At 41.1% G+C, this 22,952-nt stretch overlaps 1 protein-coding gene across 1 annotated transcript; it reads left to right on the plus strand.

Annotated features, from left to right (window-relative positions):
* The first annotated feature begins 1,513 nt into the window (after positions 1-1,513).
* Positions 1,514-11,081, plus strand: LOC109899680 (RING finger protein 122). The gene is made up of 6 exons (XM_020495115.2): positions 1,514-2,689; positions 4,267-4,423; positions 8,445-8,487; positions 8,695-8,736; positions 8,896-8,978; positions 9,567-11,081. The coding sequence occupies exons 2-6, from the start codon at positions 4,314-4,316 to the stop codon at positions 9,685-9,687; spliced, it is 399 nt and encodes a 132-aa protein (XP_020350704.1). The 5' UTR covers positions 1,514-2,689; positions 4,267-4,313; the 3' UTR covers positions 9,688-11,081.
* The last annotated feature ends 11,871 nt before the right edge of the window (positions 11,082-22,952 follow it).

Consider the following 22,952-nt stretch of genomic DNA (forward strand, 5'->3'; position numbering starts at 1 on the left):
CTGCACCTACCCGCCTGTCCAACATCACTACTCTGGACGGCTCTGACTTAGAATACGTGGACAACTACAAATACTTAGGTGTCTGGTTAGACTGTAAACTCTCCTTCCAGACCCATATCAAACATCTCCAATCCAAAGTTAAATCTAGAATTGGCTTCCTATTTCGCAACAAAGCATCCTTCACTCATGCTGCCAAACATACCCTTGTAAAACTGACCATCCTACCAATCCTCGACTTTGGCGATGTCATTTACAAAATAGCCTCCAATACCCTACTCAACAAATTGGATGCAGTCTATCACAGTGCAATCCGTTTTATCACCAAAGCCCCATATACTACCCACCATTGCGACCTGTACGCTCTCGTTGGCTGGCCCTCGCTTCATACTCGTCGCCAAACCCACTGGCTCCATGTCATCTACAAGACCCTGCTAGGTAAAGTCCCCCCTTATCTCAGCTCGCTGGTCACCATAGCATCTCCCACCTGTAGCACACGCTCCAGCAGGTATATCTCTCTAGTCACCCCCAAAACCAATTCTTTCTTTGGCCGCCTCTCCTTCCAGTTCTCTGCTGCCAATGACTGGAACGAACTACAAAAATCTCTGAAACTGGAAACACTTATCTCCCTCACTAGCTTTAAGCACCAACTGTCAGAGCAGCTCACAGATTACTGCACCTGTACATAGCCCACCTATAATTTAGCCCAAACAACTACCTCTTTCCCAACTGTATTTAATTTTAATTTATTTATTTATTTTGCTCCTTTGCACCCCATTATTTTTTATTTCTACTTTGCACATTCTTCCATTGCAAAACTACCATTCCAGTATTTTACTTGCTATATTGTATTTACTTTGCCATCATGGCCTTTTTTGCCTTTACCTCCCTTCTCACCTCACATTGTATATAGACTTGTTTATACTGCATTATTGACTGTATGTTTGTTTTTACTCCATGTGTAACTCTGTGTCGTTTTATCTGTCGAACTGCTTTGCTTTATCTTGGCCAGGTCGCAATTGTAAATGAGAACTTGTTCTCAACTTGCCTACCTGGTTAAATAAAGGTAAAATAAATAAATAAATAAATTACCACGTGCCCGTCCTCCCCAATTAAGGTGCCACCAATCTCCTGTGACATGAATGTGTCTACAACATTGTTGTATATATTCTGAGAACATGGTAACCACCTTCTGGGTATGTTCTGTTTGACATTAAAGGGAATGTTCTAACTCCAATGGCAAAATACACTAAAAAGGTTCTCAGAAGGTTTTTGCTAACATAGATAGAATGTTCCCCTATCTATCTAATGGGAAAATTGGGCACTCAAACATTAGGGGAACATCACGGGTAACATTACAAAAATGTTCTTTCTGCCTCTTTCTGTTAGTTGGGTTTCTGACTGTCTGCCTGTAGGGCTCCTGCTCTGTAATAGCTTACAGCTGGAAAGAAAGAGAGGGGGAGGAAGGGAAAATGAGATAGGGAAAGTGAGCAAGGCAGTGAGAAAGGAGGGGGAGGGTGAAAGCAGAACTATGGTGCAGACAGCGAATCACATGAGCTGGGATATGTTTACAAACTGAGCTGAGGAGGTGTGCTCACTAGCCCCATTGTGAGGAAGAGGGACAGAGAGCAGAGCGAGAGAAAAAGATACGAGAGGGACGAGAGGAGAGCGGCTTCCTGGGTTAAAATGATCAGTGTTAGGCTAATTTTCGCTGTCTCCTTTTTCACCCCCTCTTTGTCCGTTTTGGAAAAAGGGGAGCAGATGGTTGGGCCTGACAGAGCAGACAGCACAACGCAAGTGCAGGCAAAATAGCTGCTTTTACAGGAACACTGGGCACTGCAGGGAACCATTCAAGTTCTTCCTTCGTTTCCCATAATTAGCAGGTTTTCACAGCAAGAGAGGAAATCTATGTCGAGACGAGTATTCAAGGAAGGCGGAGGCAGAGAGAGAGAGAGAGAGAGGGAGAGGAAAACAGGACTTCAGGGGAGGGAGGGATAAGCCCTGTGACAATGTTTTGAAGGGGAGACAAAGCAAAGCAGCGACTGCACTCAGCTGGATAGATTGAGTTAGCTGCATGGGAGTTCTCTCTCCATTTGGAATATTAACAATAACATTGATGTGTCTTTAACCTGCGAGGGTATGATGTTTATCCCATAATATAAACACGGCTATGCTCTGGAAATCCCTTTGTTTATTTGAAGAGAGGAGCCATTGCAATACGGATATATTTGATTCTGTTGCCTTTAGTACCGTTTCACACTTTTTAGCATAATTTTGGATTTTAAAAGTAGCTATCAATTCCTGATGATATTGTTGCTTGATTATTCACATAATGACAAATCATCACAAAGAAGAGTGTGGATTTCAACAATGAGTGAGTTGTTTTTGTCATGTTTTACTGGAAAACAGAGCCTCATCCATAGGAGACCTTCTTGGGGAACTGAGAATGTTTATCACAATGGGATTGACTCATAGCCTACAAATAAACGTCATTTTCATTGGGGACACAGAAGAGGTTGGACTCACATCATTGTCTGGAAGACAGTGACTTTTTTGGGGGACAAGGTTGTGAACCCAGACACAGTGACTAGAGGCTGTGAGTAACTTCAGACGTTTTTGACCCCCATCCACTGATTCCCTGGGTCCCTCTGGCTTTCTTGAGGCTGATTTCACCCAGTCCAGTGGTGTCATGGTGAGTACCTTCTTCCTATGTGTAGTGTTGTAATAATGACCTTTGTGTTTGTGGTGTAACAATGTGTTGTCTCGTTACAAATTGATTTGCATTTGAGTGGGTATGACTTGTATGGTCCTGTCTGTTTTGTTGTGTGCCTTTCCCTTCGATGCTAGGCCCTAGACACTCTCCCAGACAGCATGTGTTCACAGTGGCCTACCTCTTAGACCTCGACTGTCAATGATTCACTAACATCCTACTAAGATTACAGATGCCCATTCCCTCACCCAAACCCAGCACCCCACCCCCCTCAGAGACAGATCTGGTGGAATGGCCCTTCTGGCCAGACCCGCACACAGGCAGAAGTTTCCTTTGACCCAGGAAGTACTCTACTTATTGTGAGACTATGGGTGGCATTAGACGTTAAGGTTGATCACCATTCTCTCCATAGGCAGTGCTGCTGGTAATGGTCTGAAACGGCTGCATTGACTGAAAGGACCAAATTCCAATTCCCCATCTCCCACTCACGCCCACAAAACGACACACACACACACACACACACACACACACACACACACACACACACACACACACACACACACACACACACACACACACACACATACACACACACATCCCCAGGCCGACAAACAAGCGTAACACATTCAAGTACAACAATATACTGCATATTATACTACAGTGGTATTCAAAATCGGGATTAGGAGCAACACATTTAAGAGTACAAATTATGGTATGGGACAACATACAAACGTTTAAAAATATATATTTCATTGAGTAAATGTATTTATTGGTTTCTTTTCATTTTGGTAAGAGATTAACATGCAATGAATTGAAGGTTATTTGTTAATGTAAAAATCCAAATGTACCGATTTTAAGGTTTTGTCATTAGATTTCTTGTTGTCATTGTGGAGTGCCTCATTGCTGGGGTGGCCTTTAGATATGGTACTCACGCACACCTGTCAAACACACACGCACAGGCCTTACTGGGGGAGCTGGTCCAACAACCACTCCCACTGAGAGCTCACTTTTCAGTAGAAGTAACGCAGTATATTTTGAAAAGTTCATGCAGCTCAATGAAGTTCAACAATGGAAGTAGTGTTACATTGATACAGTACGTAAAACAAGAAGCTGCTGTGCTGAGTGGCTAACAGTATGCAATATGCATGTCCACCCTGCCTTAGGCACGCACACGCAATGAGATGAGCCCAGAGACCAGTACCGGCCAGACATACGATGCACAGCCCACTTCACAGTAAATAACGCATTTATGCTAATAGGACATTCCAAATTTCATTTGATTTAGTCTGCTTCATATGTAAAACATATTCTGTGCACTTAGTAGATGAACACGCAGAGATACAGCACAATGTTTTGAAATGCCACATACCAATTTCTTGAATGTAAAACATCCTCCCTACATTGTAAATGAAACACACACGTCACTGAAACGTGCTTCAGAATCCATTATTGAGGATGACGTACATACTGAATCCCTTTTTGTCTTTTGCCTGTGATGACAGACGGGCCTGTAGAGTTTGGTCAAGTAAACTCAAGGCTCTCTGTCTTCCTCCTCTCAGGATGTCTGTGCGGTTTAGGGTCGCAGAGCTCAGACCCATACTGCAAGATGACATCGGAAGACATCTACCACCTGCCCCTCAACATGTACGTCATCATTCTGGGCATCGGCCTCTTCATCTTCATGCTCAGCCTGATCTTCTGCTGCTACATGTTCAGGTGAGGCTTAGGGGAGAGTGGGGTAAGTTTAGCCATTTTTTTTACATTCAGAAACACTCCGTCAAGGGAGCTATAGTATTCTTTCTAACAAAGATATCAACATATATTTCATGATGTTGTTTATCCCTGGAAATAATCAGAATTCATGTAAACATGACATCGCAGCGCTAGCTGTGCCACCAGAGACTCTGGGTTCGCGCCCAGGCTCTGTCGCAGCCGGCCGCGACCGGGAGGTCCGTGGAGCGATGCACAATTGGCCTAGCGTCGTCCGGGTTAGGGGGGGCTTGGCCGGTAGGGATATCCTTGTCTCATCGCGCACCAGCGACTCCTGTGGCGGGCCGGGTGAAGTGCACGCTAACCAAGGTCGCCAGGTGCACAGTGTTTCCTCTGACACATTGGTGTGGCTGGCTTCCGGGTTGGATGCACGCTGTGTTAAGAAGCAGTGCGGTTTGGTTGGGTTGTGTTTCGGAGGACGCATGACTTTTGACCTTCGTCTCTCCCGAGCCCGTACGGGAGTTGTAGCGATGAGACAAGATAGTAATTACTAACAATTGGATACCACGAAGAAGGGGGTAAAATAAAAATAAAAATAAATATACTTTGGTTTAGATACAAGCATTATGAAACCTCTAACACCTTTCAATTGGGGAACCCTGCTGCGCTAGGTGATCGCTGCTGTGCAGTAGGGGAGAGTGGTGTAAGTTTTGCCAAAGGGGTAAATTGACTTGGTGAAAATCTGTTTTTTGGACCTAACTTGCTTAGCACTTTTTCCATGAGGTTTCTTCCTTCACAGACTCCTACACTACCAGTCAAAAATTTTAGAACACCTACTCATTCAAGGGTCTTTCATAATTTTTTTAAAACGATTTTCTACATTGTAGAATAATAGTAAAGACATCAAAACTATGAAATAACACATATGGAATCATGTAGTAACCAAAAAAGTGTATTTGAGATTCTTCAAATAGCCATAATTTGCCTTGATAACAGGTCAAATATTACATTTTGTGTATGGTTTCCTAGAAAGGTGACTCAACTTACCCCTTACCCAAAATGTATACCACTCTCCCCTACTGCACAGCAGCGGTCACCTAGCGCAGCAGGGTTCCCCAACTGAAAGGTGATTTTATTTGGCCCCCAAGTTTTTTGAGCAAGAATATAATAATGTTATTGTATACAAATGTAAGCAAGTTTTGAAATTATTTTCTATTCAAATATTATACTGAACAAAAATATAAATGCAACATGTAAAGTGTTTGTCCCATGTTTCATGAGCTGAAATAAAATTTTAGAAAATATTCCAAATTCTCTAAAATGTGTGCTCCAGGTGGGTTTACACCTGTTAGTCAACATTTCTCCTTTGTCAAGATAATCCATCCACCTGACAGGTGTGACATATCAAGAAGCTGATTAAACAGCATGATTACTCAGGTGCACCTTGTGCTGGGGACAATAGCCACTCTAAAATGTGCAGTTTTGTCACACAACACAATGCCACAAATGTCTCAAATTTTGAGGGTATGTGTAATTGTCATGCTGACTGCAGGAATGTCCACCAGAGCTGTAGCCAGAGAATTTCAGGTTAATTTCTCGACCATAAGCCGCCTCCAACGTCGTATTAGAGAATTTGGCAGTGCGTCCAACCGGCCTCACAACCACAGACCACGCACCACGCCAGCCCAGGACCTCCACATCCAGCTATTTTACCTGCAGGATCATTTATATTTTTGTTCAGTATATATCTGTTTGGGTTTTTTGTCAAATTGAAGTTTTGTTTGTAATTATTCCGGCCCCCTGACCATCCGCACAAGAATCTAGTTGATGATCAAGGAGTTATGGGCTTGTTAATCACAATAACCCATAGTCAGCTATAGCATTCTTTATAGATCAGGGCCTGGTTTCTCAAAAGCATCTTTAAGCTAAGTTCATCATTAGAACCTTTGTAGGAGCATCGTTAATTGTCAGAGCTGTTTTCTGGCCAAATCTGAGGCGTCTTCTTTTAGACTGACTTGTTGTCGAGAACCAAAAAAACATACTCAAATCTGCTCCTGATGAGGTGTTTTGCAGCTGTAGCACAGCCAAGTGTAGGCACATTGTGACTTGCATTTGGCATACTGTTCATGGGTTGCATGTTTCGTCACAATACTGTTTTGAACGTTCACATTGGACTGATGCCCGACTGAGCGTTCCACTCAATGCATCGTCAATGAGCGCTGATGAAGATTTCATCAAATGTGCATTATAGTAGGATGGAAATACAATGCATTCTAAATAAAAAATAATTATCAGGAAAACCTTTTGTCATGATTTTGATGTCGCCAGATTGACTTTAGACTTTAGATTGAGGGGAGGCCACCGGATTTTAGCTAGCTAACGTTAGCATTGCTAGCTATTTTTGACAAACTTTGCGAGCTAATGACAACATTGCTATCCGTCTAAAGTAAATTTGATGACATGATAATGCTGTCAAAGTTGTTTCCTATGAAATATTTGAATACTTTAGCAATGTCATCTTATTTCCAGGAACTATAGTGGAATTTAGACGAAACAGTAGTTAGCCTCCATCCAGAATGACTGTGCTTCTTCTTCTCTAAAGTTTTATGGCAGACTACACCGAGTGGTGGCAATACTCGGGGGGGTCCCGAGATAATAGAAAAATAAATCAAACAACCATCCCACTCTTTCAGTCACATTCAAATCAATCCCTACACAGGCTCAGGTGTCTGTGATGACGAGCATTCATCGACAGGATTCCTCGTCTCTGCAGAAAAGTCGCACTCACGATGATGCCTATTTACTCCGATTTCCTCTCCGTTTGCGCTGTGCAATTGATAACCAAAGCAATTAACGTTACAAAGTCCACCTTCTTAACGTGCAACATGTCAGGGTCCCTCTGCTGTCAAGGAACATCATCTTGTGTCTCTACTCCTACTACCATTACCTCATCAACTTCCCTCCTTTCTTCCACACTTCTCAATGCCTCCGGATAGGAGACATTCTGGACAGACTTCATTCTTGCCACCTGTCTCCTTCACCCTAACAGGACACTTCAGAAATTCGGGTGAATGTTCACCACCACAATTGCCGCATTTAGGCTCAGTTGACATAATACTCCTCCCGTCTACATACACTTGACACATTTATCACACTGCATGGGTTTGGGCACGGAGGCTCTCACAGGGAATCTCATGTAACCTAAATACAAGTGAGAAGGGAGAGACACTTCATCAAAAAACAATAGAATGGATGGAGTGGGCTTCCGCACTCCATCTACCGTAAAGGTCAGTCGTTGTGCACCAACCACTTGATCCTATTCTTCACATATATCCTTTTCATTTACTTCTAAAGCCATCCCAGGGATAACACCCTTGATAGGTGCCCTGCTTCAAAGATCCAGACACACGACACATTCCAATCCGACATCTTGAGGCGCAAAGCACGCTGCTTCTTTTCCGTAGAACACAAAAAAACAAAGCCCACTTCTCGTTATTCTCATCGACGCCATCAACGCATCCACAATTTAAATAGAGACTCCCAGAACGGATCTCCCAGGTAACAAAATTGATCCAAAACCCTTATTCCAACCAAAAAATACTCAGACCTAGGTTTGGATTTACTAGTTTTCACTACCACTTTACTTCTCGTTTCCTTTTACATTCGCCACTGTAATCCAATTCTACTCATTCTCGTCTCCACTCGACAAGCCATCTAATTCAAACAGAACATCTGCTTCCATGACTGTGCTTATCACCACTTCAGGGCACCACTATACCGGCACCGCCGGTAGAGGGCGGCTTGAACGTTCATACCAATGGCATGACGTGACCGTGTGACGGAGGTGCAACCTATGAATAGTGGTCTCCATGACAACACATCAGGCATGATGGGACATATGATCGAAAGATGAAAAGTAATGGGACAAGCATTCATAACATAACAATATGGAATTATGAAGTGTCAACTATAAACAGATTGTGTATATCAGTCAATGTTAATCATTTTTGAATATGCCTTTTTTCAGGTTAAGGCGACAAGGCACAAGGGAGCAATATGGATATAATGAGGTAATTTCGTATTAATACAAAATCTCTCAAACGTGGTAAATTTCACAATTGATAGATAAGTGACTGATTTGTTTCTTGATATCTTTGGATTGCCAGTTGTTGTTCCTAAAATCGATCTCTATTATATTAATTTAAAAAGGTGTTATTTTGCTGCACTTTTATGGTAGAAAAGATTTCCCTCTGTCATAAATTCATCTTTGTCTCTAGGTTGTTTTGAAAGGAGCAGGAAAGAAACTGAGTCTTCTTGGAGTAAGTTGATTTTGTTGTTCCAGCTATGCTCTTTGCAAATAAAAAATTTTCTGCAGGGGAATAGAATTTAGGCCTCAGCATCAGAGGTTTAGGGTGGGGAGTGAGAGATTTCTTTCCTTCCAAGGATAGTGTTAACGTGATCTCTTTCCCATCCTACAGCAGACCTGTGCCGTGTGCTTAGAAGAGTTCAAAAGCAGAGACGAGCTTGGAGTGTGTCCCTGCTCACATGCCTTCCACAAGAAGTAAGGCCCCTCCCACAGTTCTGGCTTTGATGGCGTGAAGTGAACAGCTGAAGGCATACACAGGGAAGAAGCGATCAAAAGCATTTAAAAAAAAAACAGAGACAAAAGCCTTGACAAAGCCCTCTAGGTCTAGTATGAAAGTGACAGGCATTTAGGGTCTGTGTGACTTTCAGTCATTTGACTATACGCACCGGTTTACCCCTAAGGAAAGACCCCTATGACACTGTTTGCAGACTGTTTGCTTGAGATGATAGACTACCATCTGTTTCTCCCTGGACCAGGGTAGAATAGTATAACGACCTCTCCCACAGGATATGTTTGGCATGTTAGTAGCCAATGGGCGTATATAGTAATATACAGGGCAGTGTGTACTGTTGAACCTTCCCTGAATTGCGTCTTTCTCTCTCATGCATCCTTGCTCACTCTGTATGCCTGTCTGCCTCTCTCTCTCTCTCTCTCTCTCTCTCTCTCTCTCTCTCTCTCTCTCTTTCCCACTTTCTCTCGCTCTCCTACTCATCTCTCCTTTTCTTCTACACATCTCCATGTCTGTCTGTAATATAATATGTTCCCCTCTCTACCCCTACCCAGGTGTCTGTTAAAATGGCTGGAGATCCGCAGTGTCTGCCCCATGTGTAACAAACCCATCTGCCGTTTGCAGCCAGACCCCACACAGGGAGCAGAGAGGCCCCAGAGCCCAATGGAGGTGTGAGATGAGCGAGGGCACACATTACAGCACCTCAACACCCCTAATTACAGTTCCAACCTGCCTCATCCCACTCCACTCCGCCGGACCCCTAAAAATCACACCCTGGTCCAGTTGAAATGAATCAGGTATCCCATCCTGACGTCTTCCATATACCCCCATCCTAGAGTTCTGACAAACTCTACTCTAGTTTTGAAGGTGTTAGACGCCTAAAGGTGTGTGTGAGATGAGACTTTGAAGTGGAACTCATAGAACAATATTGGAGAACAAACTGAATGGTTTTTTTTAAATCTAAAAGGCAGGGGATGGATGAAAAGACCCTGTCCCATGACCACCGGCCAACCCCTACAGAAGAAATAGTGGGTACTGAAAAAGAGTTAGGATGCTGTGCATTGGGCCCTACTTTCCCAAATCATAGTCAATAACACGCCATCCCATGTTGACAAGTAAAGATAGGGTGTCCTGATTGGTCGATGAGTAACATGGGGCCTGGATGGAGGGAACACACACATACCATGCCCACAGCTACCATCATGGGCCTATGAGGTATTCAGCTATGACATAGGGTGCAGGGACCCTGTCACTAAATAACACGTCAGGGTCATTCTTAACTTATTGCCATTTGGGCATGGTATTTTGGAAGAAATTAACTTCATTTTTGTTTGTTTTTATTTAAATGTACAGTATATGGGTACACCTTACTATTCAAAATAAACTTTTATTGCAGCTTAATGACTTTAAATATCAAGGATGGTAATGACTCATTTTAGGTAATTGAGTATTTTCTTAAATGGAGAGCACAGATGCTCAAATGTACTTAACCCTAAAGGGATATGATTAATCTTTTAATCACAATGTAATTTCCCTTACATTTTTAAATTGAGTAATACCAATGACAATTTTTATTTAGACACCAAGTCATCAATGGAATCCTCAAAATGATGACATGTTAAAAGGGTGTGATTAGCTAAGAGCTTTCTTTAATATAGACCCATCCCCTGATAACAGTTTGCAGCTGGAGGGGATGCTCAAGGTCCTTGTATATTTTTTGTGTAATGAGTCATTTCAAAAATCTGGGGTAATTGCATCAGATGCCCGATTAGCTTCTGGGGGAAGATGTATGAGAAAAGACACTTTAAACAATGCATTAAATATACAGTTTTGCAGTAGAAATTGATTTATCTATATTTTATCAATGATAAAAAGTACAATATAAACAAAAACATGTATGATGTGTAACTATTTGTTATTTTAAAGTGTTTTTCATTGTTGTAAAGCCAGGGGATGCACATGACATTGCAATTCAAGAATGACCCATCCAATTAAATATATAGTCTAAATTATTTCTAAGATTGTTTTGTATTATAACTGGCTTTCAATAAAGTGTATTGTTTCAGTGATATGTGACATGATGTTATTCATTCTGAAACATTAACCATGCAAATGTTATTCAGTTGGGGCATAGTTATAACCCTTTCAAGTATCTGCATTTACATAGAAAAAAACATTATTTAACTAGGCAAATCAGTTAAGAACAAATCCTTATTTACAAAGACGGCCAAACCCGGGGGACGCTGGGCCAATTGAGCGCCGCCCTATGGGACTCCCAATCACTGCTGGATGTGATATAGCCTTAGTGACTCTCTTGCACTGAGATGCAGTGCCTTAGACTGCTGCACCACTCGGGAGTCCATTTGCATGCACCATTTCGGAAAAGAATAGTTAGCAATGGATGAGCCACCAGTCAAGAAGATTTTAAAAAATGAGGAAATTGAGGAAATTTCCAAATTGAGTGCAAAGGATTTTAATTAAGGTTCTTTGCAACTGCCCAAGCTCCACCCCTGGCAAAGTAGCTGGAAAATGTGAGTGCTTTCAGCTTAGATGTCTTTAACTTCATCACAGTAATTATGGGTCATGAAGGTGTATTCCATGTGTTAAGACTTTGTTTGGTGCTATCATGATCATGGCAGTAGAGTAGAGTGACAGCTGTAAACAGACAGGCAAAGAGAGAGAGAGAGAGAGAAAGCGGCCAGAAACAAAGCCAATATTGTGAACAGCAAAAATAGCCAATGCAGCCGCATGGCTACATTTATGAACTCCACTGGGGCAATCACATGTGGTAGAGAGAATCCCCTGGTCACCTATAGAGACCTGCCAAGAGGGAGGATGTTAAGTGCCACATGAATTTCAATTCATGACTTTGAACACCTTGAAATGCATTGGTTGTAAGAAATGTAGTATATAAATCAAGTTTGATTTGATGGATGACATTACAGCTGTAGAATAATTAATCAACTGAAATTGAGCAATTAAATTGATTAAATATTGTGCAATTTTTCCATACTTTTAATTGATAATTTGGGATTTTATCACTTGACATATCATTTAGTGGGAAGGATCATATAAATCAAGTCTGTGTGAATACATGTACCACCCAGCATAAATAAATACTGTTCCTTTGAAGATTTGTCTCTGGTCATGCAACTACACAGGCTGGATGTCTAAGCCATGTCAATTCTGATTGTCAATAGAGTCATTCTCCTCAATGACAACATTATATAACTGAGATATCACTCATCGAAGTATGGTATCTGGGGTAATCTGGTTAATGATTATATCATTAACTAAGTGGCTCTTTTCTTGTAGAATGTTGATAGCTGTATAGAACATTGCATTGCTACAATGCTCAAACTTAACTTAATAGCTACACTCACCGACACAGGATAAACTGTATCCCTCATGCTGGCACTGACCAAACCAGTAAGTTGCCCCTCACTATGGCTGCACATCTCCACATGGCCAGACTTATAGTGGTCTTCTTCCCTTTTAATGAGTTTATGCTCATCCTTGAAAAATGCCATAAGGTGTGAAATAGACACAAGTCGACATACTGTAGGCTAAGTAAAACTAAAGATTTTTTGATCTGCTGCTCTGCTATCTAGATAACTAAAGTGTAGTCAATGGCTAGCTAAAATAGAGAATGGAGACAGAAGACCTTTGTGGTTTGGACACGGGTCTCTGATCATGCTGGTGAACAGTAGTTGACAGTGGCGCCTAGAGATGATGTGCAGGAGCTTCCTGCAGGAATTTGTAGTCTTGCTGAGATTTTCTCTGTTACTGATTAGCATTTAACATTTTTGAAAGGCTCATTTAATGATAGAACTCACCTTGTCTGAGAGAGTCTTACAATGCTTTCAAAACGTCACGCCAACACGAAACACAGACAGTATATCAAGTAGTTCTAAAATCTCAAATGCAAAAAAGAAGAAGAAAGGGGTGGAACCATTACCAGGTTTTACTGCTAGATTTAATGGGTATTATGACGCGTCCACTGTGCCTGCCTTTAAAATGTCTTCAGCGTAGGCAACCTGCATCGCAGAAACCCCACCCCCAAACTACTTCCCGCAGCTATGTAATTGTATAAAGTGGAGATTGATTCATTTAATTTGGACTTTTCATGCCAACTTTTTTTTTAATTAACAAAGTTTTTAACTGTGTATGTTACTGGTTATTATTACAGTATAATAACTGTATTATAAATTGCAAATATTACGTTAAGTTACAAACCACCCAGCTAGCACAGCTTCCAAGGAACATTTACTTCCTTGGAAGCTGTGGAAACGTGCGTTTTTGGTTTCCCATTGATTCTGGGAACGAAGCCATACATTCCCTGACTGGTAAAACTGAAAGTTTAAAAAAAATGTTCTGATAAAAAGAAGTGAAAATTTTGCCTGTTCTGGGAACGTTCATTTTTAGGTTGCAGGGAGGTTCTGAGAAGCTTTTTGAATAACTTCCTTAAAACTTTAATTGAATGTTTCAATAAGACAATAAGTACACCAACTACAGTACAATACCTCTCTTGCCAATTGGCCTGGACCCGATCCATCACGACTGGTCTGCTGACGTAATTCGGCCGCTGTGCTCTCAATCGGCCTCTGCTTCGTGGACGTTGGTGATGATCCATCTGCTCTCCCCGGCCCGCTAGCTTCCTGAACGCCGTGTCTCCCTCTCGCCTAGCGTAGTAATTGACTACCGAACGGCTCCCTGTTTGATCAATTGCTGCTCATTGGACCCTATGAACAATCGACTACACAGCTGATGCCTGCCTGACTGTTCATTAACAGTTCATTTTGTTTATCTGTCGGCCCCAGCCTCGAACTCAGTGTGTAGCTAACTGACCCTCTCTGCCCATTCATCGCCATTTACCCGTTGTTGTTGTCCTAGCTGTTTACCCGTTGTTGTCTCACCCGCTCTCCCAATACTGTTGTTAAGGGCAGCTCTCATTGTTTTATTTTACTGCAGAGCCCCTAGTCCTGCTCAACATGCCTCAGATAGCTTCCAAAATCTGGTTTCCGAGCTGGTCATGGGTGCACCTCAGCCACACTCAAGATCCTAAACGATATAACCGCCATCGATAAAAGAAAATGAATGTGGCTTCACAACATTTTCAGATTTGAAGAAAATGACGGAAAACATGCAGCCGAAGGCGGAAGAGAGCGGATACAAATTCATTGGTTTAGCTATGACAATTGTTAAGAAAATGTTGAGCAATGAAATAAAGTAATGACTTTCAAATAAGTTACATTACACGTTATATTGGCTGACATTTTGTTAGCTATGCTAGCCTTACGAACCGCATAGCATATCATTACAGTAGTTGCTTGTATGTACCGGTGTGTTATCTTGCTATCGAACTTGCCAGTATATTAACTATATGCTATCTAACTAACTACCCAACGTTTATTGACTTGATTATTCACATAATTCGTAGCTTAGCAGAGATCAGCACAGCAAGGCTGCTGGCAAACATGTGGCGAGCTGGCATATCCCCCAACAATTTTGATTCGGTTTGATAAAAAATATTGACACAAAAGCATTGAAAATAGGGACAAAGTACTGTTGTTTAAAGTACTGTTGATTTGCCTCATGATTTGTCAACTCATGCACAATGAATCTGTTCTTAAGTCTGATCAACTGTAGCCTACTGATAACAACCACAGCTGCAGGTATCCTAGCGAAGCCTATGCAGCCCTGTTGTGCTGATCTCTGCAACATGGGTAGATGGAAATTGCCACATAATGCTACAAATGAAGAAACATCTCCTATATGTATGTTCTACTATCTCGAAATTTCAAGATACTATCTTACATTTTTTTAGTTAGTATCTTAACATTTTAACATAGTATCTTAAAATGTCAACATAGTATCTAAAAATGTTGAGATAGTATACCACACATAAAAGCAATTAGAATTTTTTTGTTGTTGAATTTTTACCCCTTTTTCTCCCCAATTTCGTGGTATCCAATTGTTGTAGTAGCTACTATCTTGTCTCATCGCTACAACTCCCGTACGGGCTCGGGAGAGACGAAGGTTGAAAGTCATGCGTCCTCCGATACACAACCCAACCAAGCCGCACTGCTTCTTAACACAGCGTGCATCCAACCCGGAAGCCAGCCGCACCAATGCACCGGAGGAAACACCGTGCACCTGGCCACCTTGGTTAGCGCACACTGCACCCAGGCCGCCACAGGAGTCGCTGGTGCACGATGAGACAAGGACACCCCTACCGACCAAGCCCTCCCTAACCCGGGCGACGCTAGGCCAATTGTGCGTCGCCCCACGGACCTCCCGGTCGCGGCCGGTTCCGACAGAGCCTGGGCGCGAACCCAGGGACTCTGATGGCACAGCTGGCGCTGCAGTACAGCGCCCTTAACCACTGCGCCACCCGGGAGGCCCCTCATAAAAGCAATTTTCAATATGAATCAACAAGAACAAATAGAATAGCTGATAGGCAGTGGACAGGCCAGGTGCATCACTGTGCATGAAAGAACAGTGAAGATATGAAACAAACACACAGCTCAAAAAACTACTCTATTGATCTTGTTTAAGGACAATACAATTATCCTACCTAGACTATAGTAACCTACAACACCACATGCAATTAATTAGTAAAACATTATACTCTAGGCTGCAGTGAAAATGTCATTTGAATAACGATGCAAAAGCCCTGTGACTTGAATGTTTCATTCGATTTAGATCAGTTGTGGGTCTACACTCGACAGTTTATAATGTCTATAAAGGCACAGTAGCAGGCCAGTCTGGCTGTATTTGTTCTTCTGATACTGAATCGGCTGTCTGTTTCAGATCATCATTCTTCCAAGTCTTCCAATAATAATGTGGCCACATACACTCCTGGCAGAAACGTTGATTAATGTGCACTGTCCCTGTAAAAATAAAATAAACTCAAACTCAACCCAGTTATTCAGGAAATTGTAGCCTGCCAAATTGTCAGGGAGAGGCTGTATATCAGCCTACACTCCAAATGTTCTGCTTCAAAACCATTATCACACTGTGTGTGACTGAGAACTAGAGAGGAGCCTTGGCCTAGGCTACTGTTGATTACCAAGATGGAGGCCTTTTTCATTCAAGTAAAACAAAAGTTAGAGGAAAGAGTAGGTGTATACCTACAGTGAAAAGCCTACAAGAGGAATGTGCTCCATGTGGACACGTTTTAATATTGTAGTGGACTAAGATGAGAAGAACTTTGACTACTGGCTACTGTTGGCACCTTTTTAAAAAATATTTATTTTTATTTTTTATTAACAACAAATCAATACATAAAGCACATGAGGGAACACAAGCATACATAGATTACAAACAATGGACAATCGCGCTAGGGGGTACAATATCACATTACAATTACACAAGGACCTTAAGGGACATGCATATACTTACAATTCTAACAGCTTTTTTGTTAGTAGAGCATTTAACCGTCTTAAAATACAGTTCAATTTATTTTTGTAGGGTACGAAAATGTGGTTTTCTGTTTGTAAATTTACATTTGTGTATATGAAATTTGGCCAAAAGAATAATGAAATTAATTACATAAAAATGATTCCTCTTATTTCTATTGTATGTAAAGAATCCAAACAGTACATCTCTCCACAATAGTGTAAAATCTTCATAAATGTGTTCAATTATAAACCTACTGATGTCTTGCCACAGTTTTCTTACATGCATACAATGCCAAAAAATATGCACAACTGTTTCTGGGTGGTCATTACAAAAGGAGCAATTTGAGTTGATGTTTTCCTTAAACTTCTTCATATAGTGGTTGGCAGGATAATATTTATGAATAATTTTAAAGGAAACTTCCTTAATTTTGTTAACAAGTAGGTATGTGTGTGGCAACATCCAAACTTTTTTCCAACAGACATGATCAATAAATCCATTCCAATAAGGCATGACATAAGGTATAGATACAACATCCTGCTGAAACAAGGATCGTATCGCTCTGTTGTTGAATGGACCAAAAGAGAAACAAATCTTTCCTACTGATGAGTCAACAGGGTCAATAGAAGGTAGGCTCTGAGGGTCAGGTCTTGACATGTTCCTGAATAACATAGCAACACCTGAGGGAATGGCATCTAAAACAATTGCAAAATCTTTAGGTGTTACAGGGACCTTGTAAAGTGATAAGAATTCTTTATAACTGAGTAAAAGACCCTCTGCATTTACCAGTTGGCTCACCAATAGGATATTATTTCTGAACCAATATTCTAAAAACAGAGAGGTATTTTTATACAATATATCCCGATTATTCCATATATAATATCTGTGTGGAGAAAAATTGTGTTTATAAATTAAGGACCATGACAAGAAAACCTGCCGATGAAAAGCAGAAAGTTTCACTGGAACTTTGTCAATATTATAATTGCAAAACAACATGAAGTTAAGGCCACCAAAAGTAGAGAAGACATGATGAGGAATAAAATTCCAGATAGAAGTGGGTCTTCTTAGGAATTGTTTTATCCAATTGATCTTGAAAGTATTATTTAAAGTAGTAAAATCCAGAAAATTCAGTCCACCATTCTCATAAGTGTTCATTACAACAGTTTTTGGGTTGTGCCATGGCGGAGATCTTTGTGGGCTATACTCGGCCCTGTCTCAGGAATGTAAGTTGGTGGTTGAAGATATCCCTCTGTGCTTTGGCAAAGTGGGTGGGGTTATATCCTTCCTGTTTGGCCCTGTCCGGGGGTGTCCTCGGATGGGTCCACAGTGTCTCCTGACCCCTCCTGTCTCAGCCTCCAGTATTTATGCTGCAGTAGTTTATGTGTCAGGGGGCTAGGGTCAGTTTGTTATATCTGGAGTACTTCTCCTGTCCTATTCGGTGTCCTATGTGAATCTAAGTGTGCGTTCTCTAATTCTCTCCTTCTCTCTCTCGGAGGACCTGAGCCCTAGGACCATGCCCCAGGATTACCTGACATGATGACTCCTTGCTGTCCCCAGTCCACCTGGCCGTGCTGCTGCTCCAGTTTCAACTGTTCTGCCTTCTTATTATTCGAACATGCTGATCATTTATGAACATTTGAACATCTTGGCCATGTTCTGTTTTAATCTCCACCCGGCACAGCCAGAAGAGGACTGGCCACCCCACATATGCTCTCTCTAATTCTCTCTTTTTTTCTCTCTCTCGGAGGACCTGAGCCCTAGGACCATGCCCCAGGACTACCTGACATGATGACTCCTTGCTGTCCCCAGTCCACCTGGCCGTGCTGCTGCTCCAGTTTCAACTGTTCTGCCTTCTTATTATTCGAACATGCTGATCATTTATGAACATTTGAACATCTTGGCCATGTTCTGTTATAATCTCCACCCGGCACAGCCAGAAGAGGACTGGCCACCCCACATAGCCTGGTTCCTCTCTAGGTTTCTTCCTAGGTTTTGGCCTTTCTAGGGAGTTTTTCCTAGCCACCGTGCTTCTACACCTGCATTGCTTGCTGTTTGGGGTTTTAGGCTGGGTTTCTGTACAGCACTTTGAGATATCAGCTGATGTACGAAGGGCTATATAAATACATTTGATTTGATTTTCCTAATGTAATGGGTACGGTTTCTCCAAAGAAAGTTGAAAAGCATCTGGTCTATCTCCTTGCTTATTTTACGGTCAAGATATAAAGATAGAGCACCATATGTTAGCCTTCCACAAGCTTCCCACAATAAGTTGGTTGAATTTTGGCCCATTCCTCCTGACAGAGCTGGTGTAACTGAGTCAGGTTTTTAGGCCTCCTTGCTCACACGCTTTTTCAGTTCTGCCCACAGATTATCTATGGGATTAAGGTCAGGGCTTTGTGATGGCCACTTCAATACCTTGACTTTGTTGTCCTTAAGCCATTTTGCCACAATTTTGGAAGTATGCTTGGGGTCATTGACCATTTGGAAGACCCATTTGTGACCAAGCTTTAACTGCTTTAATTGGCCTTTCTAGGGAGTTTTTCCTAGCCACCGTGCTTCTACACCTGCATTGCTTGCTGTTTGGGGTTTTAGGCTGGGTTTCTGTACAGCACTTTGAGATATCAGCTGATGTACGAAGGGCTATATAAATACATTTGATTTGATTTTCCTAATGTAATGGGTACGGTTTCTCCAAAGAAAGTTGAAAAGCATCTGGTCTATCTCCTTGCTTATTTTACGGTCAAGATATAAAGATAGAGCACCATATGTTAGTCTAGAAATACCTTCAGCCTTGGTTATTAGGACTCTACCTTTTAAAGATAAGTCCCTCTGTAGCCATTGATTTAGTTTCTTCTGTGTTTTTTTAATAAGAGGGTTAAAATTTAGTAAGCCTCTAGACTTCTGATCCTTTGTAATGGTTATGCCTAAATATGTAAGTTCTTCTTTTACTGGAATACCATAATATGAAGGTGTCACACAATCTTTGACAGCCATGAGTTCACATTTCTTAATGTTAAGATATAGACCAGACGCTTTGGAAAAGGATTGTATCACATTGATCGATATGGGAATTTGGTTAGCGTCTTTCAGAAAAAGTGTAATATCGTCAGCCAGCTGGCTTATAATAATTTCTTTACCAGCTATGGAAATACCTTGTACAGAACTATTATTTAAAGAATTTGCAAGAAGTTGGGTGATTAATAAAAACAGGTACGGAGAGATAGGACAACCTTGCCTAATTCCTCTCTTTAACTCAAATCTAGGTGAGGTGCCATATTTCAATTTGATAGAGCTGTTACCATTTGCATAGAGAGTCTTAATAGCCTTACAGAAAAAATCCCCAAAGCCAAGTCTCTCAAGGGAGTGGAAGAGAAACTGATGCTCTACTGTGTCAAATGCTTTATAAAAATCAAAAAATAATATGAAGCTATCCTCAGTTATTAGGTCTGAGTAGTCAAGTATGTCTAATACTAGTCTGTTACTACATTGTTAGAAATGTTCCTCATGAAGCCAGACTGTGTTTCATCAATGATTGCATCCAGGACTTCTTTAATTATTTTTGCAAGTAGTGAGGCTAATATCTTATAGTCATTATTAAGAAGACAAATTGGACGCCAGTTATCGATGAGCAGCACTTCTTTTTTAGGCTTAGGTATCAGTGTTATTAACCCCTGACTCATTGTAGGAGGGAGAACATTGTTTTAATACTCTCTAAAAAGACTTCAAATGGGAAGGGAGCTACTTATTCAGAAAATAATTTGTAAAATTCTGATGTAATTCCATCAACACCTGGTGATTTATTGTTCTTTAGATGTTTGATAGACTCTATAATCTCTTCAACTTTGATGGGTTCATCAAAGTGAACATTATTCAGTGAGTTAAAAAACGTATCTGTGGATTCCTGACAGTACGTAGAGCTATACAATTTTCTGTAAAAATTGCTGCAGTATTTAGCGATTAATTTTTGGTCATCTGTAATAACACCATCAATGTTTACTTATGGATAGTGTTATTTTTAGAGTGAAATTTCTCAAGTCTAAAGAAATAGGATGAATTCTGTTCTCCCTCCTCAATCCATTTTTTCCTAGATCTAATAAAGGCTCCTTCTGCTTTTAATTTATATATATTATCCAGTTTATTTTGTAACTCAATTAGTTCCATCTTCTCCTCCCCCAAGAGGTCAGCTGGGGACCTCTGAGAAAGGGAAGTTATCTTAATGATCACCTTTTCCTCCGCAGCTCTTCTGGTCTTAGCAAGATTACTACCATATTTTCTAAGATATTTGGACACCTCAAATTTAAAGAGCTCCCAGTTCTTGCAATAAGATTTTTCTTCACAAGCCCTTTCCCAAAAGTGTGAGAGCAGATCTTTAACCTCAAATGTAACTATATCATTATTTAATAATGAGCTATTTAGCTTCCAGTAGGATGCTCTACCAAGGTTCGTATCAGGGGTAAATATTTTGATATCAATGTAAATAGCCTTATGGTCTGTGAGGGGAGTAGTACAAATATTTGTAGTAACACACTCACTATCAATACATTTGGATATAAGCCAAATATCTATTCTGGATTGTCTGGAGCCTGTTTTGTTACTCCAAGTGAATGATCTTTCGGCCGGACACCTCTCTCTCCATATATCAGTAAGATCAAACTTTTCCATAAAAAGTATTAAACCCAAATTCTGATTGGTTGGCCTACCTGGGGGCCATCTATCAGTTGAATTATCTATTGTAATGTTAAAGTCCCCTCCTATCAATAATAACGAATTGGGAAATTTAGATAACCAATGAAGTATATGTTTCTCTATAGATTCAAGCAACTCATCATTCTCATGTTTGGTGTTATACCCGTAGAAGTTTACAGTAATGAGTGTAATGTCATTGTAACTGATCACAAGACAAATAAAGTGACCATACATACTGTTGGCACCTACGGTATACTCCCTCTCCGGCCTCTAGGTCATCAGGCTGCTAATTATCCCACACACCTGTCACCATCATCTTGCGCACCTGCGCCTCATGACACTCACTTGGACTCCATCACCTCCTTAATTATCTTCCCTATATCTGTCACTCCCCTTGGTTCTTTCCTCTGGTGTTATTGACTGGCAAATCAGGTATGATGCAATTTTATCTATTTGAATTGATTTTTTTTTTTAACACTTAAATGCATTTTTTTGTATTTATATGTAACGTCTGTCGTAGGAAGAAGGTGAGGACCAAAGTGCAGAGTGGTAAGTGTTCATCTTATTTAATGAGAACTGAACAACAAACAAACAACCGACACAGTTCTGTCTTGTGCAGACACACAAAGACTGAAAATAACCACCCACAAAACACAATGGAAAACAGGCTACCTAAATATAGTTCTCAATCAGGGACAACGATTGACAGCTGCCTCTGATTGAGAACCATACCAGGCCAAACACAGAAATAGAAAATCATAGACAAACTAACATAGACAACCCACCCAACTCACACCCTGACCATACTAAAACAAAGACATAACAAAGGAACTAAGGTCAGAACATGACATTATAATCAGTTTTATTATTGTAGCCTTATTAATCAAAACCAGTTCTGTATGAATGTGAAATGTCAGAATAATAATTTCCATTCACCGCATTCCCAGTGGGTCAGAATTTTACATACACTCAATTGGTATTTGGTAGCATTACCTTTAAATTGTTTAACTTGGGTCAAATGTTTTGGCTAGCCTTCCACAAGCTTCCCACAATAAGTTGGTTGAATTTTGGCCCATTCCTCCTGACAGAGCTGGTGTAACTGAGTCAGGTTTTTAGGCCTCCTTGCTCACACGCTTTTTCAGTTCTGCCCACAGATTATCTATGGGATTAAGGTCAGGGCTTTGTGATGGCCACTTCAATACCTTGACTTTGTTGTCCTTAAGCCATTTTGCCACAATTTTGGAAGTATGCTTGGGGTCATTGACCATTTGGAAGACCCATTTGTGACCAAGCTTTAACTGCTTGGAAGACTGATGTCTTGAGATGTTGCTTCAATATATCCACATAATTTCCCCTCATGATTCCATCTATTTTGAAGTGCACCAGTCCCTCCTGCAGCAAAGCACCCCCACAACATGATGCTGCCACCCCTGTGCTTCAAGGTTGGGATGGTGTTCTTCAGTTTGCAAGCGTCCCCCTTTTGCCTCCAAACAAAACGATGGTCATTATGGCCAAACAGTTCTATTTTTGTTTCATCAGACCAGAGGACTTTTCTCCAAAAAGTGATTTCTGTCCTCATGTGCAGTTGCAAACCGTAGTCTGGATTCATGGCGGTTTTGGCGCAATGGCTTCTTCCTTGCTGAGCAGCCTTTCAGGCTGTCGATATAGGACTCGTTTTGTGGATATAGATACTTCAGGAGAGCAGGATGAGGTGAGCTTGCTAAAGACTCACCCCGCTCCTGTACAAGGGACTGAAGACAGCCTTTTAACAAAGTGGCTTTTTAACATGTTTTTCATGTCTTAAAAATGTTTTACCTTTGTTAGATCATTAGTACACATTTTAAATGGCTTTT

Source organism: Oncorhynchus kisutch, linkage group LG11, assembly GCF_002021735.2.
Source record: "Oncorhynchus kisutch isolate 150728-3 linkage group LG11, Okis_V2, whole genome shotgun sequence".
NCBI classification, from domain to species: domain Eukaryota; kingdom Metazoa; phylum Chordata; class Actinopteri; order Salmoniformes; family Salmonidae; genus Oncorhynchus; species Oncorhynchus kisutch.